At 39.8% G+C, this 27,827-nt stretch overlaps 2 protein-coding genes across 6 annotated transcripts in view; one reads left to right on the top strand and one right to left on the bottom strand.

The window, feature by feature from the left end:
* Positions 1-1,148: 1,148 nt before the first annotated feature.
* tgm5l (transglutaminase 5, like) lies at positions 1,149-7,103 on the top strand. 4 transcript variants are annotated; one of them, XM_046028742.1, is made up of 14 exons: positions 1,149-1,202; positions 1,658-1,840; positions 1,980-2,213; positions 2,585-2,703; positions 3,078-3,206; positions 3,583-3,760; positions 3,980-4,115; positions 4,382-4,485; positions 4,583-4,822; positions 4,931-4,993; positions 5,084-5,296; positions 5,396-5,553; positions 5,964-6,094; positions 6,621-7,103. In XM_046028742.1, exons 2-14 carry the CDS (start codon positions 1,834-1,836, stop codon positions 6,772-6,774), a joined length of 1,866 nt encoding a protein of 621 aa, XP_045884698.1. In that variant the 5' UTR covers positions 1,149-1,202; positions 1,658-1,833; the 3' UTR covers positions 6,775-7,103. The 4 variants fall into 4 exon arrangements, with proteins under 4 accessions (XP_045884698.1, XP_045884695.1, XP_045884696.1 ...); XM_046028739.1 differs by lacking the exon at positions 1,149-1,202 and adding an exon at positions 1,307-1,468; XM_046028740.1 differs by lacking the exon at positions 1,149-1,202 and adding an exon at positions 1,307-1,468 and having other exon boundaries at positions 5,087-5,296.
* A 362-nt stretch (positions 7,104-7,465) lies between these two features.
* The window catches only part of eya2 (EYA transcriptional coactivator and phosphatase 2), a 29,987-nt gene continuing 9,625 nt past the window's right edge, over positions 7,466-27,827 (bottom strand). Inside the window, exons 2-16 of one of the 2 annotated variants that reach the window (XM_046029431.1) lie at positions 26,159-26,238; positions 25,736-25,777; positions 25,236-25,356; positions 24,380-24,496; positions 19,342-19,418; positions 18,956-19,139; positions 18,440-18,576; positions 18,224-18,307; positions 13,351-13,440; positions 11,180-11,238; positions 10,325-10,485; positions 9,553-9,667; positions 9,269-9,390; positions 9,003-9,103; positions 7,466-8,614 (exon numbers count right to left, since the gene is read on the bottom strand). In XM_046029431.1, the coding sequence (XP_045885387.1) occupies positions 8,534-8,614; positions 9,003-9,103; positions 9,269-9,390; positions 9,553-9,667; positions 10,325-10,485; positions 11,180-11,238; positions 13,351-13,440; positions 18,224-18,307; positions 18,440-18,576; positions 18,956-19,139; positions 19,342-19,418; positions 24,380-24,496; positions 25,236-25,338 (1,431 nt within the window). In that variant the 5' untranslated portion in view covers positions 25,339-25,356; positions 25,736-25,777; positions 26,159-26,238 and the 3' untranslated portion in view covers positions 7,466-8,533. The remainder of the gene's footprint in view (positions 8,615-9,002; positions 9,104-9,268; positions 9,391-9,552; positions 9,668-10,324; positions 10,486-11,179; positions 11,239-13,350; positions 13,441-18,223; positions 18,308-18,439; positions 18,577-18,955; positions 19,140-19,341; positions 19,419-24,379; positions 24,497-25,235; positions 25,357-25,735; positions 25,778-26,158; positions 26,239-27,827) is intronic. The other variant, XM_046029432.1, reaches the window with a different exon arrangement.

The following is a 27,827-nucleotide window of genomic DNA, read 5'->3' on the forward strand; positions in this document are numbered from 1 at the left end:
AAATACTTATATGTCATGCAATAAAATGCATATTAATTATTTAAAAATCATACAATGTGATTTTCTGGATTTTTGTTTTAGATTCCGTCTCTCACAGTTACAGTGTACCTTACAGACCTCTACATGCTTTGTAAGTAGGAAAACCTGCAAAATCAGCAGTGTATCAAATACTTGTTCTCCCCACTACATACTCTTTGTATATAGAGGTTGGGCTGTTCTGGGTCAGATTAGACCTGTATCAATTTTAGATCCACTAGGGTGGGTCAAATTAAGGAAAATGGTGGATTGATGGAATCTTGAAACTGTCAAACTGCACATGCCACATTGGTGTAAATTTTTTATGGTGAACGGCCTGTAATACCAACACATTTGCCTTACCTGAGCTGCCATTTAAAGGACTCAGGTTATGGCAGCAAGACTTACTGTCCAAGAAGTCAAAGTTGAGATTAGTTTGCAATTATTTTTTTCTTTTGTTTGTTGGTTTTGATGTTAGTTAATGTTGGATTAAATGTATTATTATAGTTGTACTATAATTAAAATTAGATGGTAGTGAGCACTTGTTTATAAAAAGGCAGTGGGGACAGTGTTTTTAATGGTTATAGTTGGTTGCATAATAAACCCCACAGAATGTTCTGCCATTTTCAATAAAAAAATAATAATTTATTAGCCAAAGACAATGATGAAAGACTATTGCGTTTGAGTTGTCGCAGTGACTCAAGAGAGAATTGTGATTTAGCCAGCCTAAGATTCCTGGGAAAAAATCCTGAATCACCTTTTGTTTTCAAACTAAATTTTGGTTAAAGTTTTGGTTGAAATCTAGCTAAGGGCAGATACATGCGGCACTATGCCTAACTTATCCTCGCTATATAGTGTTATAATAGCACATGTTGTGAAAACATACTACACAAAGAGTTTGTGAGCTGTATGAACAGCAGGTTTCTCTCACTAAAATAAGTATTACTGCTCCTGCTACAGGTCTCACATTGATGGGTCTCTGTAAATAATATTACAAAGAGTACGGTCTAGACCTGTTCCATATGAAATGCAGTGAGATAAACATGTGTTATGAGTTAGCGCTATATGAACAAAATTGAATTGACAAAAATAATTATCTGTATTTGAGAACTTTGCAGCATGTTGAGAGTTCACACCCTCTAAACGTACTTAATCCCCTCCAGCTGTCTGTTCTTCCGTAGAACTGGGTGAGTCTGATTACTGACGGAAGGCCTGCTGTATTTTACAAATGAAACTGTACACCTGCAACATCGTCAACAAGGAGGAGTGTCCCATTTATTGGCGTATGTTTTGATAGACATGCCTTAACAGCCATAGTAACAATTGAGTGATACGTGTCCACTTTCACACTACAAAATGCTTTCAGAGGGTTGGGCAAAGGTTTATATAACTGTAGAGGGTGACAGTGGGGACATAGAGCGTTGCTGTGAAAAAAAGGACTCACATATGGAAGGTGAGATTTGTCTTCAGAGATGAGAGCTCTTTTTCTCTACTCATTTTGTTGTTTTATCACTTAAGCCCAGCCTGCCTTTTTGTTCTTGATCTTTCTGTTTATTGCCTGTCGAGTGAATTTCTAGTGCCATATTACTGTTGAATGCATTTTTTCTGTAGTTTTCTTACATTTCATTTTCTTAATTTGCAGACTTGAGTTTACAATATGTCAACCTGGAAGAATCTGAAAACCTGGAGAGACACAGAACAGAGGGCTTCAGCAGCTCCAAAGCCCTGGTGGTGCGAAGAGGAGCACCATTCAGAGTCAGTCTGCAACTGGAGGACAGAACCTTCCACCCCAAGACGGACTTTCTAAGGATCAAAGTCATGCTAGGTAATCTAGATTAGATTTAGTACTGATTTGTTTGGACGAATGGCTGTTTGGGAGTTTTGGGAGCTGTTTTGTATGCAACCAGTCTGAACCACAATTTAATATTCCTTTGCCTAATTATCTTTCTTTCTTCCCTCTTCAGGCAGCCTGTATGTGATAATTCCAGTCACTTCCTCCAAGAAGGTTTCTTCCTCCAGTTGGAATGCCTATATTGACCCAGAAGGCCTGAACCTCCAAAGCCCCTCCATATTCATCTGCTCTCCTGCCTCGGCCTCGGTGGGCTGCTACAGATTTCAGCTGTGTGTGTTCACTCAGGAAAGCCAGAAGGCCTATGCAATTGGCAAATTCATCCTGCTCTGCAATCCCTGGTGTCGTGGTGAGTACAAGTGACAACGCAGTGAAATGATCAGAAGCTATTAGTTTTGCAGACTCAGAAGGTTTTGGTAGCTTATAATATTGCAGCAGCAGTAAGCTAACCCAATCAGATATGTACTTATAGATACGGTTTGTGTGGCTGAATGAGTTCATGAGGATGTATTGTGTTTATTCATCACCTTCAAGTATTTATTTGTTCCTTTAACGGCAATCTGACCTGTACAGTAATAGCGGTGATGTGCTGTGTGAGTCAGATATGGATTAATCATAAATGTCTGGCACCAGCTGCAAGTCTTAGTTATTTATGGTGTATACAGCAATGCATTTTAAAATACACTAGGATGTACCAAATGTTCGGTTTACTTCTTGCAGAGGATGCAGTGTATGTTCCCTTTGAGGACCAGAGAGAGGAATACGTCCAGAACGACTCTGGGTTGCTGTTTATGGGGACACCTATGAACCTTGTGTCCAGGCCATGGTCCTTTGATCAGGTGTGAAAAACTATATCTGTTGATCAGACTTTTTTCAGTGTAAGCAAAATATCTTCAGGTTGTTTACAGTAGAGGTGCTGACTCAAATTTGTTGTCATTTTTTTGACTGCTGCTTTACATTTAGCCCAATGAATGCACTAACTATCGTGTCCACTCGCAGTATTTAGTGGATTGAACCCTTCTGCCAGGCAGCAATTGAAACTAATAAATAGAGGGAATAAACAAGGGAATATGTTTGGTGATTTAACAGAGTTAACAGCAAACAGAAACCGCTTAGTCAAATGTTAGTAGGTGACAAAACATACACAAATTTATTAGAATATGCTTCAAATGTCATTAAATTAACTCTCATTTCTTTCTCTCTACTTGTGAAGTATGAGCCCGGTGTTCTAGAGGCATGCCTGAATCTGCTCCAGGTCAGCCCTTGGCACCAAAAGAACACAAGATTAGACTACCTCAACCGGAACAACCCCGTCTACATCAGCCGGGTCGTGTCTGCCATGGTAAGTGTGAAGAGATTCAGAGTAAAAGCATGAATAGAACATACAAACTTCAAGAGGGGATTAAATCACGTGATGTTCTGTTTTTATTTACTTTGTATGACAACATGAGCGTCACTGCTGCTTATTAAAAACAGGTTGTGGCTTGAACTTGGACACTGTGTTTTGCACATTGTAAATACACACACCTCATGCAGAGTTCTGAACACTACATGACACTGTAATTATTGTTGTTAACAGTTGAGCGAAAGAGTTATAAAGCTGCCAATGTAAATCAGAGTCATCTCAGAAGATGTGAGATGCCTGAGCATGCATTATGATCTTTAGAGCATGAAGTGCATAGATGGAAAATTACATTTATCTTTTCTTTCATGTTTAGATTAACAGTGAGGATGACCTTGGAGTGCTGAAAGGGAACTGGTCAGATGACTTCAAACAAGGAGTTCACCCCTCCATGTGGACTGGGAGTGGGGACATCTTGAAACAGTGGGCGCAGTCTGGATACAGCCCAGTCAAGTATGGACAGTGCTGGGTGTTTGCAGCTGTCATGTGCACAGGTGATTATGTCATGATAATTCAAAACTTTTGAATTTACAAAATTTACAAAAATATCATAGAAGCAATCTTTACCCTTAAGTTTTTGTGCAGTCTTGAATAACCAGTAATAAACCTCTAAAATAAGACGTCACGATTGATGTCTCATCTGCCTTGTTCACACAATTTTTCAAATATTTTCATCAGCATGTTAACGACTGTGTTTTAACTATGCCTTTCAGTCATGAGAGTTCTTGGCATTCCATGCCGCGTCGTCACAAACTTCAACTCTGCTCATGACACCAATGCCAACCTGGTGATTGAGGAGTACTACACCGAAACAGGGCAGAAGCTGAACGTTAGCAAGGACAGCATATGGTCAGTAGTGATTTAACTATTGAATCAGCAAATATGACCAGGAACAGTTTTTTGTGACAAATTTTCTAAAGCAACCCCTGGCTTATTAAATCACTTTTTGAATAAATCTTAAGATATTGTTATCAATCATTGGGCATTAGAATATGAACAGTTTATGTTTATGTACTATGTATTATTGTACTGCTGAAGTGCCATGGTACATTATTTAGTGAAGCAAAATAAGCCTATTCATGCTTTGTGATATCTTATTTTGGCCATTTTAACAGGAATTTCCATGTGTGGGTGGAGTGTTATATGACTCGCCGGGATCTGGGACCTGGAATGGATGGCTGGCAGGTTCTGGACCCAACCCCCCAAGAGAGGAGCGGAGGTGTGTAAGAATCATTGTTGTGAATTTCATCTCTGAACTTAAACCTTTCTTGGATAAACATTACTATAATCTGCTTTTCTTCCTTCTTCTGTCGTAGGAGAGTTCTGCTGCGGCCCGGCCCCAGTCAAAGCAATCAAGGATCGACGTATTGACCTGCTTTATGACATTCCCTTTGTCTACGCCGAGGTGAATGCCGATGTCCTCTCGGTCATAGTGAGCAAGGGTCGAGTGATCAGCTACAGCAAAGACACTGAGAAAGTGGGATCCCTCATCCTCACCAAAGCTATTGGCTTCCCCATACACCAGAGCATCACTGGAGACTACAAACACATCAAAAGTAGGAGCCAAAAATAGAAAATATATTCATGAAGTGCCATAATATTCACTCTAAGGCATAAATAACTAGTTACTTTACTCACATTTTTCTTTGATCTTTACAATGTAGGCCCGACTTCATCACTTACATCAAGACGTTCTACGATGTCAGGAGACTCAACATTAAGTAGAGGTAATTTTGAATTTTGGATACTTTAATCAGACTCGTCAACTGTTAAAACACACGTCATCTCAAGCAATGCCTTTCTCCCTCTTTATTCAGCAGGCTCGTCAAATGGGGTGTCAGTCTCCCTGACCCTGGATAGAGCTCAAGTTGCCGGGGAGCCTGTGTGCTTCACGGTGAAAGTCATCAACAGGCAGAACGTTGCCAAGAAGATGAAGGTGCATTTCAATGCCCAGGCTAAAGAATACAACCACGGCCCCTCAGACGCCTTCTGGGAGACCCACGGTGTCATAAAGCTGGCACCCATGGAAGGTACATTCACTTTTCACTCATCTACACACTTAAATGTTCATTTCTGAATGATTGCTTTGGTTTAAATTTCTGTCTTCTTCTCCCTATCTGTCTTTCCAGCCAAGGTTGTTCATCAGCAGATCCTCCCAGCCGAGTATGCGCATGTGTTGGGAGACAACCTGATCAACCTTGCAGTAGTCGTGGAGGACATGGACAGTCAGGAGCGGGTCTTGGCCTCGGAGGAGTTCAACATCGCCAGCCCACATCTTACTGTACAGGTACGTCAAAAACAGAGAGATTGAGATGAGATGAGAGATGTTACTCTCAAGTTTGGAAAGCAATGTCACTTCTGTTGAGGGCTCTTTAAATAATAGATTCAAGAGTTAATCTCTCCAATCTAGCTGGACTCACTGTTGTATGTAATGCATAGATGCCAAATATGGAATGCTAAACAAAGGGATAATGAATACAATTCTTTTACAAGGAATCTATTTATTTATCTTATGGGATGGTGCAGCAGCAACGCAAAATGCATATTTGGTTGGATACTTTCACTCAATTGAAGCAGCATATAGCTTCAATTAAGAACTGTAGGATACATACAGATTGACAATGACTCACTTTGAAGTTATTTGAGGGGTAATTTAAAGGAATTATCAGGGTTTACTAACATACATTTCTCTTTCAGGTTGCAGATTCCATTGTACCTAACAAAGTGCAGACTGCCTCAGTGTCCTTCACCAACCCATTTTCTCACCCAGTGAGTGGAGTACTGACTGTAGCTGGGGCAGGGCTGATCCAGGGCAAGGTTAACTTCAGGTGAGATTGATGCTCGCTATGTGTTGAATGTTTAAAGTCGATGGAAAGATGAATGAGCAAAGGAATGTTCAAATATAGGAGTGTCACTGTGTAATATTTGACAGTACAGTGGGTCCTTGTTGAAGGAATGTAGACTTGTAACACTTGCGTCACACTTATGGTATGTGCTTGTGTTCAGTGTTCAGGTAGGCGTGGCTAGGATCATTAAACGAAATGTTCCACTGCTGTGTGCAGATCGAGGCCAATAATTATTTGGGAGAACTGAAGGGTTATTTTAGGCTGCATGATTCAGTAAGGAGTGAAATTAGTTATCAACAGAAATATAACCTTACAATGTGTGCTAAGTTTAGACATTCACAGGGAAATAATTTTAGCTTAGCTGTCAATAAACTAATTTAGTCGGACTCAGTCATCTCCAAGCAGGTGACAGAGTGCTTTTTTTTTGCGATCACTGCAGTAGTAGTAGTGGTAGTAGTATTTCAACATTTTGTAAACTCTTTTATATCTTCCCTGTGTCTTCCTGCAGGGTGCTCTCACTGTGTCCAGGAGGAAGAATGGAGCAGCACATCACCTTTGTACCCAGCATGGTGGGAACAAAGATGCTGCAGGCCAGCCTGTCACTCACAAACATTAGCTCCACAATCAGAGGCTTCAAGATGGTCTCTGTCCATGGTGCTTAGGTCTATAACAGTTTTGTATTTTTATTTTTGCCTTTCATTTGGCTCAGGTGCTACATTTGGGCACACTACTTACATTTCTGATGTCAGTGTTGTTTTGCCTCAGAAACACACCTTCCACTTGTATTGTAAAAACATCTCCCAACTGAAGCCAGAACATTGCAATCAGGTGGTAGCATCAGTCGCAGAGGAAAAAGTTTTTCTGCCATACAACCCTTATGTTTTTCTATTGTTATGTATGGTATCCGGAATACTTTATTGATCCCCAAGGGGAAATTCTTTATAATATAAATATAAATGTGAATGTAAATTATCTTTATTTGTTTTGCTATTTATGTAGCTATTTATGTGTTTGAGCCATCCACATTTTTACTTGAAACTGAAAAGCTGCAAAAATAAATTGAATGGATTAATGTGCTTTTTGTTTGAAAAATAAAACAAACAAAATGTGTTTAAGTCTACTATGTTACACTTCTTCAGTCAAACATACTGTCTGTGTGGGGATTTATGTTTTTGCAGTTCTTTTTCTGCCCTGAAGAGGGAGACCTTTCCTCAAAAAAGGCCACTTCAGTTCTCAAACCTCTTGATAATTAACACAGTCATCATTTATTTATGTCATTTAATCCCTCTTGTTTCATCCTCCTCTGGGTTGAGTAATTCTGTGAAATGAAATGAAACTCGACTCACCTTTCCCCACAATGCAATTAATTTATCTTTATTAATCTATTTTAACAACAATAACGACAATAAAGCATTATATACAAATCATAGCTAAGCTGACAGACAGTGTAATCGGCACATGCACAACCATACCAGTTCATCTATATTACAAACAGGTTATTAGGAAATTGAACAAGCACAGAAAAGAAGGAGAGTTAAAACATGACAACATGTACAACCCAGAATCAAAAGTAAAGATTTGAGCACCAGCCTATAATACAGCATCTTCAAGACAACTTCTTATTAAAACATATTTTTGGCATTTGAAGGGGATTTTTTGCCGAACTGTTTATACCTCATTCTGTTGTAAATTTAACTAATAATAAATACCTCACTGTTTAATGGTAAAATACAATCAGACCATTTTCAATAACCTCTACCTATGAGGAGAACATCATCTGACATTTCTCTAGCTGACATATTAATAAAAACAATTCTAAAATAAAAGGCAACACGTAACATCATAACTTTAATTCTTGTTTCTAATTTTGTCTTTAAAATAGTATTGGTCAGGGGAAAATGGATTTAGTCTCACAACACATAAAAAAAAGACACAGCAGAACAAACAAAATATAACAAAAATCTGATCTTTTCATCCATATGGACATACTGTGTTCAAGAAATGGGATGCACAATTTAGCGTTCAGTGCATCATAGAGTTAAGATGAACTGAATCTAAAACAGTTAAAGAGGTTTTAAAAAAGTATTTGCAGCATTCGTTCCCTGGTGTTTCTTATGAAGCTTTGGTCCCTTATTTGAATTTGGTCTTTTATTTTGGTCCAGCACTTTTGGCTTCATGTGTATGTGTCATAGATAGACTGCAACCTTGCTTCGAAATCCTCACACCTACTTTGGCTTTGGTGTGAAATTGTTCGCTTGGGTGCTCATTAGGGATCAAAATGCCTTGCACCAAACCTTGAAATAGCAATACTGACTCTGAATCAGTATCTAGGGTGCACCTTCACCTTCATTAGCTGTACTCAGGAGTCCAGGAGCTTTTCATGATTTGGGTGGAAGAGCAGAGCCTAAGAGTTGGCGCCCTCTAGAGGTAGTCCAGCTCCAGTGCATGGCTCAGAGCCTCCAGATCGGCCCGACAGGAAACCCTCCAGAACGGCATGTTCTTCTGAGAAATCAAAAATAAAATAAATATAAAATACTGGTTTAATATGAAACATGCTAACTTAACACAGGCATACTTTAGCAACTTGAAGTGTTCCTGAAGATGCAGTGCAGATGTGAAAATATAGACTGTGGCTTGGAGGGGGGTTGTAGTATTTGACAAAGTACTGTTCATGAGGACAACATGTTCGCCTACAATGTACAAAAGTATAACACAAAAAAAGATTTGCTGTACTGTCAAAAAGTCTGAGATTTCAATGCAAAGATTATAAAAAACAAAACAAACGCAGACACAGAAGCTGCAGAAATCGAGTGTGTCTTAAGGTTAACTGATTAGTTGAGGCCCATTTTTCAACAGACAGAGTCATAAAATAAACCAGATTGAGTTATACCTTCTTGGCCACGGCCTCTTCTTCGGCTCCATCCCCTATCACCACATATACTGCTCTCCGACCAAACCTCTGAGAGACACGCTCAAAACAGCTCTCTTTGCCTTTGAAAAGAGGGAAAATCAGACTTTAAAATATTAAAATAGTACATTTGAAGAAAGACAGGAAATGCATTGGCATTGGGAATTAAACAGAACAGTGGGAGATTAACGTTGATTGTATTTTGAATCATGTTCTCATTAAACCCTTTTTCCCTAAATGTTCCTCACCTGTCTTGGTGGCACTGTATATGTTCTCTATGGGGAAAGCTGAGCCCAGGCCATACAGTAACACCTTGGAGAGGGCTGGAATGAGCTGTGTGGTGGTTACCAATACATTCACACAATTTGGCCTGGAACAGGACATGACAGACACATTTATATCTGCAATTAAGATCAATTCAACTCATAATGGGATATGGAGAAAAATCATAGTAAAACAAAATATTGTACAGCTAACAGCTAATGTTAATTGACCTGCTGGTGTAAATCAAGTCATGGTAGCATGAACTGACCTCGAGTTGATGAGAGCCAGGGCTTTGAGTGCTTGAGTCAGCCACAGGTCAGTCAGGACCTCCATCTCTCTCCTCAGCTGTAACCACTCCTCTCGCTTCGGGCTGCCCAGCAAACCTGTCAATCAGGGAGAAGCACAAGATTGATGGTTAGTCTTTGGTCTTTGTAACAAAACAGGGAGGACATGAACCCGTATAGCTCCAATGCATAAAAGATCTCATTTAGTTTTTGGTTGGATGATTCTCACACAACATCCTCTAGCCAAAACCTCAGACACATTGTTTCCAGTAAAGTTAAAGCAGCCAGCTGTAATCAGCAACGCACAAGGGTCCATACTGAACAACAACTTTTGACTCATTATCCTAGTTGACAAACAAACCTGTCTCCTTCCTTTAGCATTTTCACCACATGATTCAATCATTCAATCAATTTAATACGTAATATGTCAGTAATAAACTTTTACAAAGACTCTTCTTGGAGAGAGCAAGTGTTTATCGTCATATGCTCACCACACCTCACCTTTAATAGAGGTTTGGCTGATGCACAAACTGGAGCTTCAAAAGTACAAAATGCACTTTTCTGAAGCAGTTTCTGTATTGCTTTATATGAGGAAAAACATAAAGCGACATTATCTCACTATGACTTATTTTCTGCCATCATTTGGTCTAATTTCGCCACATATCGCCCTTATTAAACCTGAGAGAAAGTAAGCTAATATAAGCATCTAGGTTGCCTGTACACATCAGTGTTAAATAAAATGAGAGCAGCGCTTACCCCCAACATTATTCTTGTATGTGTTGTAGATCTCCTTGACTCTGCGGTATCGGAAAGCCAATTTCCTCATCCAGTCCACCCCTCCGTGGACCCCTGACCCCAGGCACAGAGAGCCGGCCCCTGCTGGGCTCTGGAAGCCGTCCGACCCAAAGTTGTAAGTGCTGCAGGATTATAATACAGGAAACAGTCAGGATATAGATCATAAAGACACAAACTGCATTTTCCGGGACATCTTATAGCAGCATTATCATCCGTGTTACAGAGCGGATACTCTTAGAACTACAGTATGTTCATGGATGTAGTTTTTTAGCTCTAGGAATTGATTCAACTATTCAGGTTATGAACAAGAAGGCAGTGCTTAAACCATTCATCAGATTTAGGGAGGTGTGCCAGTTCAACCACAAAAATTTCAGGGACAAGACATGCTTTGAAATTGAACTTCGTAGACACTGTGTTTTAGCTGTGAATGAAGGTTTGTCAGTAAGAAATCATGGCAAAAAAGTACTTTGGTACTGTCTGGCTCTCTCAAATCACTGTAAAAGTATCCTAAAGTGCTTCAACAAGTTTATGCAATAAAAAGTCTGGACTGAGGGAGACAGAGTAAATGATAAAGAGATATTTTGATGAGAAATGAAAGCGTTGGATAATGCTGTGACATATTATATGGCTGTGGAAGTCAGGAAAATAAAAGACATGCACATGCTTGCATGCATGAACGCACACAGAAGAACACACTCTTCATACTGCTTTTTTCCTTCTGTGCACTAAAACCCAGAGGGCAAGTCTGGTGCACAAGCCACAGCAGAACTGTCTCTCAGCAGAGACCCAAGCACAGTAACACAGTAGAAGCTTTACCTCAGGTCCTGTCCGTTGTCATCTGATGCCACGTCATCAATATGAACCTGGTCACATTCCTGAGAAATGAAAAGGAGAGCGGATATGTCAAGAGATCCATTTCAGAGTGGAGCCCTGTACAGGCAGGTCTCTCCTCTTTAGGGGAGCCTCTGGGAGTGATAGCAGCTACAGACATAAAAATGAGCTAAAATAAAAGACATGGAAGGAGGAAATAAGGTGTCGGGACATGGACAGCGAGGCGCCAGAGATGCGGGACAGTCAACATGGCTGTGCAATTCTAGTGTAACCACACAGTAAATTACAGTAAAGTAAATCTGCATTTTTTATAGTGCGTCCAACATTTTGGTTTAAAAAAATCCTCTGAAGAAAGGTCCATTGTCTTTGACAGGCAAAGTGGTGTGCATGTTGTTCCTCTCTATTGGAAGTTAATACATCCAACCAAACCGCAGGGATTAAAACCACACTGTAGCTTAAACATGTGGCTACAGCCAAAGCACCTTCAACAATATGCACTTAAATCAGAAACTTGAAAACAGTTATTAAAATTGCACATGTTCGACGAAAACAAAAACAAGGAGCTTAAATCCATCATCATAGGCCAGGAGCAAATACACAAGTATGTCTAACTATAACCGTCTCCTAAAAAATCCTAAAATCTCTCTTACTTCTCTGTCATTTTGATAATCCATCTTCAATCCTCTATGTCCTGCAGCCTTGTATCTTCCACATACACATAATACACATGCGATACAAACACAACCATGCAGACCGTGCTTGATACACATACAACCAAAGCAGAGTCCTAATGTAACGTCTAATTGTCATGCAGTGACCCAGGACAGACCAGGGTCTCCTATCACCTTTCAGCTGCCTTGAGCCAGACGGAGACGCTACCTCATCTTCCCTCCATCTCCACATAACTCAATTCCCAATGGGGTGCAACCCACCACCCACTCAAGTGCCATCCGCCACTGCACTACACTATTACTGACCCTACAATACAAATGACCCCGTCAGCTCTTCACATATATACTGAAACGCAGAGCAGTCTGATTCAGTGCCTACAGGGCATTTGAAAATTTAAATGGAATACAGTCATCGGGATCTACTTTTTCAGAAACTCTGACTTTGATTAAATTATTTGATCTTCTGGTGGTATTACACTTTTGACAGCAGCGATAACACTCGTAGCCACTGATGTATCTACTGACATGGGAAGGACATGATAATTATACCTCAAGACTTAACAGCAGTTGTCAGCCCGCTGTGGCCTACTGCTTTAGAGATTTACTGAGCCCTGACAACAAAAGAGGGGATAAGAACTAGGTTTGCAAATGGCTTTGTTGGCTCCTTTCCCTTCTCTCAACTGTTCCTCCGCCCATTTGACTAATTTTCCTCTCGGATACTAAGACACCCACCTATAATTACGGCACAAAGTGTACTTGTTCTCTCTCTTCGTCCCTCTTTAATCTTTTTTCTTTGTCAGAACAAAGAGGAATGCAGGATGAAAAACATATGAACTTTTCAGTCACTAGCAGGTATTAAAACTGAATTTTAATGACCACTTAGTTTTTTTGAGGAGTCACCCTTTTTAGAGGTTGCATCAATGTCTATCTTTACTGCGGAGGATTTTCAGGCAGCAGGTTAGGTCTAACTGTAAGAGCACTTATGCCAGCAGTTAACAACCCCTCCTTTTAATATTCTTGCTCAACTGAGGAGGGCAAATTGTTTGGAAAATGCATTTAGTAAGAATGAATACAGGATAGATTTTGTGTGAGGTGATTTCTACAATGACTGCCACTGTGCTTTATGCCAGGTAAGAAAACAGCACAAAATGTCAAACCTCTTACTAGACTGTTACAGGGAAGGTTTTCTGGTCAATGGTTTGCCAGTTTATAGTGCTGGATATGCCCTCTGCTGCTATTTTCCAGCTTTCTGGAAAAAAAATTCTAGGTTTCAAAAATATTGCAACAAAAAAAACTGAGATAGAGAGTGGAATACGAAAATAAGTATGATTTATGTGAAGTAAGGCATAATGTCCAGTATTTTAATAGTTTAAGGGGACATATATTAATAAAACTAAATTGAATCCTTCAATTTTCTAAACATGCTCCCCTCACACCTTTGTTTCATGAGCTAATTTACAGTATCCCTGAAATGTAAAAACTCACCTCCAAGTCATTAAAGAAGAGTCTCGAGTCAGCCAGGTTGAAGATCATCTCCTCCATCCACAAACCAAGAGACACTGACTTCGAGGAGTCCTGATGCACAGACACAAACACCAATCCTAGAATTAATAAACTGCTCTGGAAACAACACCGTACAGTTCTGCTACAGGGTCAAAAAGGGTCTGCATTTTTAATTCTCTTTAGATTCCTGAACCAAAACATAAACTAATTAATCCCCCAGCACAATTTACTTCCTATGAATCAAATGCGCATCTTAGTGGGGATGCACTGTATACATGTCTTGAGGAGGAAACAGCGTGTATATATATACTGTGGTAACAAATCTCTTTATCAACCAGAGTTACAAAGCCTTCAACACAATAAAATGTAAGAAAACTGATCTGTAAACTACAGCTCGGGGTAGTAAATAAAAATGATGTAAGAACAACAGCTTTTTATAATTTCCGTTGTTGCATCCTTATTAATTAGTTAATAAATAATAAAAGCATTAACTCAGGCCAAGATTGATAGCTCAACAGGTTTGGTATTTAAAGATAATTTAAATCAGATTATTAAACATCATTACTCATGTCATTGTTCTCGCCTTGTCAGTAGAGCCGCCTTCTTGTCTCTATAGTTTTCCTTTCACTTCCTCTGCAAACTCATCAACTGTGTTGGTATAAACAGGTTTTAGGGAGAGGCAAGTGTAAATATCTGTCAAATTCTCTGCTGACTTATCTTCACCATCTCTCTTCTGACTACCTTGTTTTGTCTCTCTTTATTCCAGTCAGCCGGTTTCTCCCAAATTTAAACCAATTTAATTCACTGCTGACTTTTAGATTACATTTAGTTAAAAAAACATTTTGAACACCTTTTTATTAAACTGATGTTTGATCCATTCATTCTGTCTTCTCAAGGCTTAACTAGCCCTTTCAGTATCTATCAGCTTTTGCTGACCAATGGTTTTGAACCGGTTTAGGCTGTAGAGATAAGGCAACTAAGGTTAAGAGACTACAGTCACGCTAGTAGGGTTGCCACCCGTCCCTTAAAATACGGAATTGTCCCGTATTTTAGAACTAAATAGCACATCCCGTTTTGAATCAATATGGGACGTGGTTTGTCCCATATGTTGTCTTTAATGCAGCATCCCGTGCAAATAATCCTTTTCTATCGCAGCATTACCCAATCTACTGATTGGGTAATACTTGCTGCCATTGTTGGTTTGATTAATACTGTCAGGTTCAGGGCCAATCGGAGTCAGGTGAGGGCGGTTCTCTTAGCAGGGATTCGAGTTGAAACAATGGCGGCAGCAGCTCGAGAAACCCCTGCGTCCCCTCTGAAACGAAAGCTGATGCCAAAGAAGGCGAGAGTGGGAGAAATCAAATCACCTACTTGTTGCTCGAAGCCAAACTGCACAATTAGTCGGCCAGGTGGTGTACGGTGGCCTGTCAGACATGTGACAGTATGCCGAGGCAGTTTTTAAATAAAACGTATTAATTTTCTGATTGATCATGCTGGATTTCATATTCTGCCTTGTTAATAAATATACAACAAAAATAAACAACTATGTGTTATGCTTAACCAATCTATAGAATTGCATCCTTTCTCAGCAAGAACAGGTTCTCTGTCGAGCTCATTAGGAGTGAGCTTTTTCTGTTCATACTTTTACTGTAGCAGTCTGAAAGACAAACAGCTACTCAGTGCTGCACGAGTAGTGTACTTCTGATTGGAAATAATTTATAAAAGGAAGTAGGCCTAACATGCTCTAATAATGCACACAAGGCCTACTACTTCTGGTCCACTGATGTGCATGATCTTGATGATGAGTCTTTCCAATCAAATTGTATCAAAGCATTTGTTTTAGCCTAGTTATGGACATGTTGATTGAATAAGTTAATAAAATACAGTTCACATCCTATTTTTCTGTGGTCTCACTGTCACACATTGTTGGCCTATGTTTAGTATTGTCATAGCGGTGTATTCAGCTATGACAATATGACCACTACTCTGTTGAGTTTTGATAGAGAGAGACTGAGGGAATCTGTTCACACTGATTTCAATAACTTATTATAATGTCCATTGGTATAAATCTTAATACTTTCCTGAAAACATGTTTTAAGTTATGATATACCACCACTGGCACACAATCGGGCCTGTGGTTTTCCCGGGCCCCCGAGGTGTGTGGCCCCCCGACGACAGGCGTCCCTTATTTTTCTGTATTGAAGGTGGCAACCCTACACACTAGCGGACTCTACTCTGTGGGCTGTACCGAGCTAAATGCTAACATCAGCATGCTAACATGCTTACGATGACAATGCTAACATGTTTAGCAGGCACGATGTTTTACACGGTTAACAATCTTAGTTTAGCTTATTAGCATACTAGCATTTGTAAACACAAAATACAGCCGAGGATAATGGGAATTAGTTTTGCAGATATTTGGACATAAACCTATTATAAAAAAGTCCCCTTTCATGGAAAGTATACTTTACAATTTGGCATAAGCACATGACATTTTAAAATGCATAAAAATACATACATATAAAATTGAGAAAATGCATTCAATTACTTAAACCAAAGTACTGCACAAATAAAAATTTTGACCATGATGATAGCACCAGATGAAAAGCAAAGGGATCACCAAAGTCATTAGGATTCATCTTCTGAGGACCCTGAATGTCTGTACAAACATTAGATTTTCATAGAAAGTGTCATATTAATGAATGGAAATCAATGACAATGGGAAAATACATCCAAAAATCTCAAACACAACAGCAAGTCTATTTGATTTGTAGTAAATGGGCTGGCAGGCTGGTGTGGTCCTTAAAAACATTTCTCCTCCACTTCATTTGCTCTACATGACTGCAGTGGATTTAATAGTTCAAAAACAGTTCAAAAAGGACAAGTATCTTTACAACATTGTAATCTTTGTTTGTCTTTCAGTGTTTTCTCTTGACACTACTTCTCCTGTTCTTCTTCTCAGGCATGAAAAGAAAACCCCAAACAAATACCTAGGAGTTACATTACACCAACTTCAGTTTTAGCAAATTATAAATCCTCACCTGGAGAAACACATACAGCAAATCAGGATGTGCCAGCAAACAGCGTGGGCGTGCTGTCATTCAAGACTAAAATAGCAGGTGTGTGTATGTTTGTGTCACGTATTGTTTGGAAGGCAGAGTTGACTTGTCTTTGGCAGCGAGACAGGAGAAGAAGAGGGGTGTCAGCCAAAGGTGAGCATTAGATTAGTGCATCTGAAATGACAAGCAGAGCTGTCTGTCTTCTGGCTTAAAATGGTAGAAATGGGCTTGATGACACAAGTGGGGTAAATGATGACTATTAGAGGGCGTAAAAAGAAAATGGTAATTGAGGATGAAGGGCAGAAAAAGTTCAGTAGGAGGAGTAGGTGGATGACAAGGAGAAAATGACGACAGGGAGGATTGAGAAACACTGGCCAGAAGACCAAGTGATGAATGGAAAGGACTAAGGGGGAAGGGTTAAAGGCTTAAGAAAGGTTTGTTCTCCTTGTCTTATAATTGAAATAATTATCTGTAATCACCTTCTTCCAAAAATGAGGGAAGCTCTATAGAGAAGGGCGGATAAAAGCCTCATTCTGAAAATCCCAGAGAAGAATTAGAGAAGAATGACAATAAAGGAGGAAGGAAAAGACAAAGCATTCTGTTCCAAACTTTACTCTTGTGCAGAGGATGTTTGATATGAAAGACAGAGCTGGGGATAGAAATTCACACACTAGAGGACAGAGAGGGTTGCTGTATGATAGATGAGATAATGGAAGAGCGGTTGCAGGGGAGGGAATCAGCTCCTCATGTGGATCTCCATTCACCTCTGGCTCACCAAGCTGGTGAAAACAACTGTCTTTCAACACGCCCATTAGTCTTTCCTGCACACTGGGCCCAGACTTGCCTTTACGTATAGGTCCAAACATTTGTTTATGATAAGAGTTTAATAGGCTGACGCTAATGTGAAGAGCCAGGGCTGTTAAAAGTAGTCAGAAAGCGGGACACAACGTAGTAAAGTAGTGATGCCAGAAAAAAAAATTGCATTATCAGGGTAGGATGAGTTAGCTGTTTGGGAGGGAGAGAAAAAAAAGAAAAAAATACTGCTAGCTTGTAAGCCGTCTTGACGCTTTGGACTGTTAATCTGTTTTTCCGCTGTCACTCATTTAGTTCCTCTGCTGCATGTCTGAGTTTTGATGTCAGAGTTTGTCCAACTGAGCTTTCCCTGGATCCAGCAGCGGGGTGTTCGGGTGGTGGGAGGAATAAGGAATTTTTGGCACATGAGTCACATTTCAACACATCCACTCTCTCGCTCGTTGTCTCTTCCTCCCTGTTTCTCTTCACCCCACTCTCCGTGGCAGAAAAGAAAGAAAAAGAAACAACGGCATGCATGGCCTGCCAGGGGCTGAACCGATCAGAAACGCTGCTCTCAAACTCCCATCAGCCTTGTGTCAACCCGCAGGGGGACCGTGAGAATTCAAAACACACATCCCCGGCCAAAACCAAGAAACGCACCACTGTCCGCCCCTTGTCAGCTGCCTGCCTGTTATGGAAAGATCCCACTGGCTGTCAGTCACGCCACAGGATGCCGAGGTAGCTAAACAACCCCGGTGCATTATGAAAAGAAACAAGAGGGCAGAAAGGCAAAACAGTCAGCGTGTGAAAATGCTCAAGGATGAGAACCAAAGGTCAGGGACTCGACTTGGGCAGCCAAACCTTTGACTGTTAAATAAGCACTCGATCACTGAGATGAAGGGTGATTTGACTAAAGCAAGATAACACTGGTTTGCTGTTGAGAGGGTAGCTACAGCATGTACTTGTTACAGTAAATGAAAAGGGGAGGGGTCGTGTCACCGTACCTTGCCAAATCGCGAGGAGAAGGTTCCCGTGAGGAGCGAATGGAAAATGATGATGGTTTCATCCAGGTCCCAGATAAATACACGCTGCAGTGAAATAACACATATGTAATTTTAACCTCATGAAAATGTATGTGTGTGTGTGTGTGCGTGAGAGAGAAATACAAATACTGAAGAGAAATACTGATAATTTTCAACCCAGCGTGAGTCTGTGTTTACCTCTATATCAGAGTCCAGAGGTGGAGCAGGGTCACTGACTCTTTTCCTCCCCCTCAGCTTCCCATCTGACCCCCTCCGTGCTGGGACCCCCTCCTCTTTACCTGGTGTGGGGGGACTGGGCGGCGGGTGGTACTCCCCTAGAACACATGCACACATAAAACAAAGTTGTCATCCAGATTCACGCTTTGATTTATTCAGTCAAGAGTATGTTTAAGTAGTCAAAAACCTTCCTATAATTTCAATTTTGATGCAACACACACTTTACAAGATTAGATTCAAAGAGACTTTATTGAATTATTTTGGGCGTCTATATCTTTAGTATCTTTCAGTAAGTTTTTTTTGTTGGTACCCATGTTGTACATGGCTTCCCTTCACCTCACCCTGTACAGTACAACCCATATTGTGTGTGCTTTTGTGTGAGGTAGGGTTTTAAGGCGGGTAGAAAGTGAATATACATAAAAAAAAAAACATGATGAAGATCCAAACAAAAAGCACAGGTGAGTCGTTACTTCTTACCTGTGTGTGACTCTGGGCTGTGATTGGGAAGCATGATGGGGTGTTCTGGATGCTGATAGGCTAACGGAGCTGTGATGGCAGCAGGGCTGATATTGCTGCTGCTTAGGTAGGGGCTGTTGTAGTGATGTGAGTTATAATACGGAGAGTACTGACTCTGACTGTAGCTTGAGTACGCTGAAAACTCCTGTCAACATGTAAACGATGACTTAAATTAGTCAATGTGATTAAAAAATGTATGTTTGCATTCAAAAATGAGACACATTTATATTTAGAAAGTCAACGTTATACTTTATAGCTAATTTAAGTTACATCCTATATATCCTTCCAGAAATGGCTGTATCCTATTGTGGAAACTCTTCCGGATGTCTTCTTGTTACATTACTCACTTGTTGGGTGGAGTTGAATGGCGTTGAAGTGGAGATCGCATGGGTGCCTTGAAAAATTCCAGATGAAATACCACCACCTGAGAAATGATGTGAAGACAAAGATCAAACTGAAGGTAATAATCCACCATGCAGTAACAAATACAAATTTACATCTTGCATTGATGACTGAACTTCATATATAATTTCACAGCATCTTATCTGATCTGTGAAAATCAGTGACAACTCGGTGCTGCAGGGGCTGCGAGTGAGATTTATGTTTGACATAACAATATAGGTGGGGAAGTCTGCTGCTCTGGGAATCTTCTCAGTCTAACCAAGCCAAGGCAGGAATGCCTTTGTCCAAGCAATAGAGTCAGTCAATAATGTTTGTTTGTCTGATTAATTATTTCTCTTGTAATCTATGACCTCCACCCGCAGCACTGGACAGCATTTCTAATTTTCCTTCCATTCCTTCTGTTTGTCAGTTAGCTGGATATCTCACAATGTTACAAATGGAAATTAACTGGCTGGCCATGGGCCAACAGATTCACTTTTGACATGAACTGGGCAAGAGAGTGCATTGGGTGTGGCTTCTTATAAAGGACATATAACTTCTTAACAGCTTCATGTAATATTATTAAACTTAAACAGTATTTACACCCTCCATTATCTTTTCAATCAGTCAAAAACCATAGAGGGAAAGGAGAGCTCCTTACTGGTGTTCAGCACTTGATGGAGTGGCAGAAGAAAATCAGTGAACAGATACAGTGATTAATAACCATGCAGTTACGTTTAAACAAGACTGCTACCAGATTTTAGAGGCTGTACTTAGGCACAGCGGTGTTTTGAGCTAAATGCTAACCTACTCCCAGTGAGGATGTTCACATGCTGATGGTTAGCAGGTATGTTTCATTTATCTATTTATATTTATGTTCACCATTTTAGTTTAGTGTGATTTGTTTATTGCTAACATTTGCTGATCAGCCTGTAAGACAAAGTGCAGCTGCTAGTGATAAGACAACAAGGTATTTGTTAACTAACTTAAGTATTGGGCAAATTAAAGGTTATTACAATTCATCCCATGGGCAACATGTATGTCTGTACCAAATGTCATTGTTCTATCCAACAGCTGTTAAAACATTTCACTAAAAATCACAGATGGGTCAAAAGATCTCCTAAGTTAATAGAATCAATCCTCTGGGAACTATGAATGTCTGTATGAAGTTGGTATGGTGGTATAGTGGTTAGTACTGTCACCTCACAAGAAAAAGGTTCTGGGTTTGAACCTGTGGGACAACCAGGGGGCTTTCTGGATATCTGCATGTTCTCTATGCCTGCGTGGGTTTCTTCCAGGTGCGCCTCCCACAGACCAAATACATGCAGATAGGATTATTTGGCAACTATCCATAGCCCCAGATAGGTAACACATTATTACTGGCAAGACATAAGTTGACAGTTGCTTTTGGATATGCTTTTGTACACTGCAATTAGACCATCAATTATTCAAATAGATAACAGGTCACATGACATTCACAAATAAATGCTTGGTTTTCAACTGTTTATTGAATGGGTGGTTTTTACTATATACACAGGAGGAACAATTGATACTATGTAATTTAAGTACTCAATAGCGATGGGTTGAAGTTGATTTAGTATTGTTTTCTGTGAAGGACCTACCCTGTTTGTCTGACTGCTAGCTGTACAACAAGTTGCCCTTGGGGCTGACAAAGATTTCCTCTTTTCTGTCATGACTTTAACTGTTCCGATATACTGTATGTTTAAAGATTAATTTCCTCAGGTCTTCCTTTCATCCTTTCACTAGTCCACTATTGCTTTGTCTTGAAGCAATATGAACTTGCCTGGTAAAAAAGCTATATTTTTATGCAATAAACCATCAAAAACATCATCCAACTCATTATAATGAAACTGAATATCTTCCAATATGCTTGGAATATACCTGCAACTGTACATTTGATGAAAAGAAACTAATATGCAACAGTTATTACACAATTTTTCAAAAATATACCAGGCGAATGTTCATGTTTTGGCCATATTTATTGTTTGTAAGTAACACATTTTTCTGGCAAGACATAAGTTGACAGTTACTTTTGCAAATTCGTGTGTACACTGCAGTTAGACCATCTATTATTCAAACAGACAACAGGTCACATGACATTCACAAATGAATGCTTGGTTTTCAACTGTTTATTGAATGGGTGGTTTTTACTATATACACAGGAGAAACAATTATACTACTATGTAATTTAAGTACTCAGTAGCGATGGGTTGAAGTTGATTTAGTATTGTTTTCTGTGAAGGACCTGCCCTGTTTGTCTGACTGCTAATTGTACAACAAGTTGCCCTTGGGGCTGATAAAGATTTCCTCTTTTCTGTCACGACTTTAACTGTTATGACATACTGTATGTTTAAAGATTAATTTCCTCAGGTCTTCCTTCCATCCTTTCATCAGTCCACTATTGCTTTGTTTTGCTCCCCATTTTTTCTTCTCCAGTCCACAGTGCATGACAAACAGAAGAATAATGACTCAATGGAAGAACCACACCGAAACCTCCCCGGACAACACAACAATCCTCAAAGCGACTAAAGGAAAATACAGGAGGTCTCTCGAGTAAACACAAAAAGGCTCCCATAGTCCCCATTTGGTTTCGGTTGTACACACAGTGTACCATAAGTTTTTCGATGGCTTTCTGTGTGCGTGCTTGTGTGTTGTGTACAGTATAATGGATGACATGGAAACATTCTGAAATCCCACAAACATTTGGTTGTTGTGGCAGTTTATTACCGTTTGAAGTTTGCAGTTAATGATTTATGCATAAAACTATTCAAACAAATTTATTTTGTTTGGGAACAGTGTCTTTCAAAGTCAAACTACACTCTGTTAAAAAACAGTTTTTTGGTTCAACAGTCGTGCTCTAGCAGAGCACAGTCATTGAAGGCTTTTGACTTGTAAGAGGTTTCATCAAAAGTGTGTTTACATGAATATTTACATTCCTGTATAATGTCTGACATGTGAATATTCTGTTAAAGAGGAAGTGATATGGAAAACTACAGTTATCTGGGAAGGGCTGAAAAATGAAAGCTCTGGAAAAGGCTAGTAAGTGGACATTGACTTGATATTTGTCGAACTACTAATCCAGGGTCAAGTATGAACTGTCATGATCAATAATTGTCAATGTTGGGTGGATATTCGCCGATCTCTGCAGGAGCTATTAAAGCAGGGCTCCACCAACTTCAAGACATGATGTAACATTATATCATATCTAACCTTCAAATCGGGGCCTGACTCAGGCTTGCATACGATGAGATATGATTGTCAGCAAAACTGATAACAAATGCTCAGTTATGTTAAGGATGATTTCAGTTAATTAAAACATGAGTCACTTCTTTTAACTTTGGCCCTCATTTCTATCGGTTATGATAAAAAGTTGCTGAGATCTGGTAACATGGTGAAATCCCTACAATGAAGTCAGACAGGGCAGAAACTACTATAAGCGGTCAGACAATGAAACAGGTTGTAAATAAACCAACAGTTATGCTTGGTTATCTTAACCACTTTATTTGGAGGTAAAACCACAAGTGTGCGCACTCTAAATGTCGGTAATAATCCCTCGTTATGCAGGAAAAATGTGTGAGTCGGCCAGTAAACTGGGACAAATGTTTACAATGGACATTTTGGGTAATAACTGTATTGTTCATCTACGTCATCTATTCTAAATCAGTTTGGCTAACCTGGGTTTTTTTTTAAAACCTGTTTTACGTGTGATTGCCACTTTTCCTGCACCTTGACCCTGAGGGATTATTACTAACTTTTCGAGTGCGCTGACTTCTGATTTTACCTCCAAATAAAGTGGTTTAGATAATTTGGCAAAACTGCTTATCTGAACACTCATATATCGGATTTATCCCGTAATAAACTCAAAATAAGCTCAATTTTTTGTTGGTGTACAGCTATGGGAATAAAACTACTCTTGGTGAAACCCAATAAACCTTGGCGAAAGAAACATCATCAGTGTGTTTATTTGCCATAAAGTCATAAAAGACAATACTATCTCTTAAACAGATGCTATGTGAATGCATGGGCCCATTAAAATTTAGAGATTAGCTCATATTACAATTATTAAAGTACTTATAAAAACTGTATATTCCAGCTTTTTTAAATGAAAAAAGCTGTGATTTACACATTTACACACTTCATCTTTTTACAGTTTACTCCTGTTTGTCGCTCCTTTGTCTCATCCATAGAGTGGAAACGGGGTCACCCCCCCGCCTGCAACATTAAAACTACTCACCCCTCTGTATAATGCACCTTAACTTCTCCCCTCTCACACACAAGGTCAATTTCACGCTGCTTTCAAAGCCATAAAGTCGCACTGAGCGAGTCATGCTTTGGGCGCCGGACGACTGAGGAATGCGTACAGCACAGATACACAGACACACAGACACACAGACACACAGACACACACACACACACACACACACACACACACACACATACACACACAATAAGAAACACACAGACAAACACATACAGCCATGCGTGGGCAGAGAGCTGCACACACTCCCAAGCATACCACGTCTTCATTTGAGGTTTTGTTTTCGGCAGACATCCTCTGCCCATCTCTTGTTGTCTCTTTCTCTTACTGTTTTTCTTCCATCCTCTCTATTTCTCTTCCTCCCTGCCTATATGTTTCTCTAACAGACACAAGCGCTCGCATGCTGTGTTGTTGGTCTGAGTGGAGAAAAGGGGCCTGACCCCGAGAAAAGAGGAGGGGTGGGGAGACTTTTGACGCCAGGAGTCCAGACCGCAGCTAATGGAGAACAGGTGTGGCAGTGAGAAGGAGAGGAAAAGACAGAAAGATGAGGAGAGAAGAGAAAGGCAGGAAAAAAAGGAGGAAAAGAGTTGAGGAAGGCAGCATAAGAATGGATGCTCCTTCCAGTAAGGTTGAAATCAAAAATGGTATATACAGTACAAGGTTTGGGTGCCAGTGTGTGTGACAGTGTGTCCATACCTTCGGTCCACACCGTGTTTCAGACTAACCGTGTGTGTGTGAGTAGCTGTAGAGACCCTGACTGGGAGGACTGCTGCTAAAGTTTGAGTAGCCCAGTAGTCCCGTCTGTCCTGGAGAGTGACTCAGGCCATCTTCTGTTTTAATGTCTAAGTGTGGAGAGATGCAATTAAGCAGAAAATTAATTTGTTAGGTTTCATGGAAAACTGATCATTATGCAGTGTTACTGTTTTTATTCATACATAAGGAGAAATATGTGCAAATAATTTACATTTGGTATTATGTGATTACCTACGACCCTGTACACAGGATAAGCGGTTGACGCTACATGGATGGATGGATTATGTGATTAATTAATGTTAACTATGTCTGTATTTTTTCCACTGTGGAGAGATTACTGCCACTGTAGCGAGAACTCTGTTTTGATTGGTAAGCTGATAGAACAAGTTATGTCTTCGTTGCAAGTTAATTCATGTTTATCAGGGTTTTGTTTGTGTCTGTTTCTTGAATGTGAGCACTTTTCCTCCACAACCCTGATCACCAGCTTTGAACTCAACACATAACACATGCCAGTCTATCTCTCTAACGCAATGTGCTAGTTTTATTTAAATATTACAAAATGGTTGTCATTGTTATGTGTCTTGTTCCCGCTGGTGTCCCCCTTGTGTCTCCCAATGTGCTGTATTGTTATTGTGTGTTGTTGCTACCGTAATAATAAAAAAAGAATGTGAGCACTTCAGAGAATTAGACAGAGCTACACGAACCAGCAGAATGTGATGTATATAATCTGAGAGTTAGCTGTTCATGTGTGCCTTGCAATCACATTGCAAATGTTTTTTGCATTTCAGATGATCATTAAGATACTGCATATATTTTGTTTATACTTACTGTAAGATGGCATGCTGTAGCCTTGTGTGTGGTGAGTGTAAGGTGTGTATGGCCCTGCGGGCTGGAGGGCAGGGCTGTACTGAGTCTGTCCATATGCAGCCATGACACTTCTCCCCGTCACCTGATCTCAAAGAATGGAGAAATAATGAGGAAATTGTTGGGGACAAGTTCTTCTTGTCTGTGTCTGTTACAACAGACCTTCTGTGTTTGTCACAATTAGAATTGACTTTGAGGAAGAACATTTTTGCCAGAAGGTAGAGGAGGGGATTTTTTTCAGTTGGATGCTTTCAAAATCTAGCTGTCGTTTGCAAGTTTATCCACTGTTACCTACCCTGGCTTTGAAATTCATTATCACAACACAGTTTACAGATTCATTTTCAATGATTTTAAAGGATGTGGCAGTTCCTAGCCAAAAGTTAGTTTTTATTCTTAGAATTATAAACACATAGACTCTGCAATTCAACTTTCAATTTCAGTGACAAATGTCATGAAAAACTCACCTGCAGTAGGTACGATGACTTTGAAATAGGTAATAAGAAGCCCTGTGAATGAGACAAGAACGAAGAAGATTAAATAAGATTAAATAACTTTAATCTAACGGAGTTCCCCCCCCAATATTATTTACTAATAATCTTTGTACAATTCTAGAGAAAGTTTGCTATGTAGAAGGAGACTCTCCAACCAAAACGTCTTACAAAAAGTTTTGAAAATTTTGAATACTTTAAGTGTCTCCTCTTTAAGTCTCCTCACTCCCAAAAATTAGGGTGTGCAGTCCTGATGACCATTTTTATAATGATGCAAGAGTTTATTTTGAGGATATATAATCTGTTGACTTCACAGGCAGACTGGGTGATTGCAGTAACTCCACCGGGCCCACTCTTTTCATCCTGAGCACTCTTTTCTTTGTAGTTTTGCTCTCTCACCTGCCTCTGTGGAGAGAGCTTTATTCTCTTTATCCCGTCACACTGCTGTTAGTCAGGTTCCTCTCGAGCCATCAACTCTCCTGTGAAAACAATAGCAAAGACACACCATCAGGACACAGGTATACAAGTGACTGACACATAGCAATGTGCCTCAGGCCCTGCTGCCGCAGGATGAGGAGGGTGGAGTGGATATTTTCTCCATGCACAGAGTTGATGAGGGGAATAGGTTTAAGGATAGACAGAAAGAAAAAGGTCAATGTGGTACTGTAATCAGTGTGGTCATTAGAGATGTTATAAAATTCTCCACTATGCCACTGCTGACTCAGTCACCGGTTTGGCACCGGTGCCATGCATGCGCTGGGTGTAGCCACTTCAACAAAATGAACCAGGAAACAAACAGGGTAAATATTTTTTTAGTGCGTGTGGAATCTCCAGTTAAAGCAGAATTTCTCATGTATGTTGGGTTATTTGATGAGATAATAGAGCTGTGTAAGACAGGAGATAATGAATTTGAATGACAGGCTGAGACAGGAGAAATTTTGCAATACAAATTCTACAGAGGTTGCTATCTCTTTTAGTGAATCTCTGGTTGCATTAGATTGTTGCAGGCAATGGTGCAAATCAATAAGCAAGGCTGCTTTATGGCAATATGGGATTCACAGATTTTTGCATAACCTTGATCAAATACATTAATTTGTTAGGTATTTAACTGACTTAATTAAACAAAAACAGACCTGTATGGTTATTTAATCTATAAATACTTTTCATGTGAACATTCAGAAAATGAATTGTATCATAATATGTTGCACTATTATTATTTAAGAATACATATACTTTTTAGATTTTCTACTGTATATTGCCAACCCCATTAATAGAAGTAATCAAGGGATAAAAGAGAGAAAAGGGTGAAAAGAAGAGAGGGAAGAAGAGGTCCAGGCTCAGTAAGGTGAAGGTCAAAAGGTCAATGCCAGATGAATTAATCTAAGCAGGAAGCTGAACGAGGTCAGTCTGTTCAACAGCAGACCCTAAAGCTAAACCACAAAAGGTACCAGTCAATCTGAAGTAAAGTGTTCCGTGGGTGACTGAAATTCTTCTGGGAAACCTTCAGGTAAAAATGTGATCTAAAGTATGTGGACACTAACTACACTTCTGTGTATCTTTGGACTATTTGTAATGGGTTGGGTTTGGACACTTATTTCGTATGAAGGGAAATCTTAATTCTACAGCAAGCAACCATGTTTCAGACAATAGTTCGCTTGTGTGTATAGCAACATATTAAAGCACATGATTTTGGAATGGGTTGTTCAAAGATCACATGTAGGGGTAATGTTTCACTGTCCACATACTTTTGGTTATATAGTATTGGAACATAAACACACACAGAAAACAACAAAATCTTAAAGTAATTTGCTTTTTGTTCAGCAAAATTAGTGTTTATTTGTGCTACATGACAATGCAACAGGCTGACCAATCCCCTCTCCCTCCGTCTCTTTCTGTTTCGATCTCTGTCTCCAACCCTGGGCCATTCCAGTCTGGCAAAGCTGCAGCTAACTGCCTGACCCCTGACCTCGCTGACAACAAAACGACAGAGACAGATGACAGTCTTGAATTATAGGGGCAGCAGGGGTTTACGGCAGCACTGCTGCAGCAGAGAGATGACTGTGAGGGA

The sequence above is a fragment of the Micropterus dolomieu genome, linkage group LG18 (genome assembly GCF_021292245.1).
Source record: "Micropterus dolomieu isolate WLL.071019.BEF.003 ecotype Adirondacks linkage group LG18, ASM2129224v1, whole genome shotgun sequence".
In the NCBI taxonomy this organism is placed as follows: Eukaryota; Metazoa; Chordata; class Actinopteri; order Centrarchiformes; family Centrarchidae; genus Micropterus; species Micropterus dolomieu.

What these genes read in the sequence shown, in the direction of transcription:
- tgm5l (XM_046028739.1), top strand. Translation starts at nt 1,372, where the DNA reads ATGCTTTCAGAGGGTTGGGCAAAGGTTTATATAACTGTAGAGGGTGAC. An exon ending in AAGGATCAAAGTCATGCTAG is followed by an intron (nt 1,841 to 1,979) that starts GTAATCTAGATT and finishes TTCCCTCTTCAG; the next exon opens with GCAGCCTGTATGTGATAATT. An exon ending in GCCGGGTCGTGTCTGCCATG is followed by an intron (nt 3,207 to 3,582) that starts GTAAGTGTGAAG and finishes TTTCATGTTTAG; the next exon opens with ATTAACAGTGAGGATGACCT.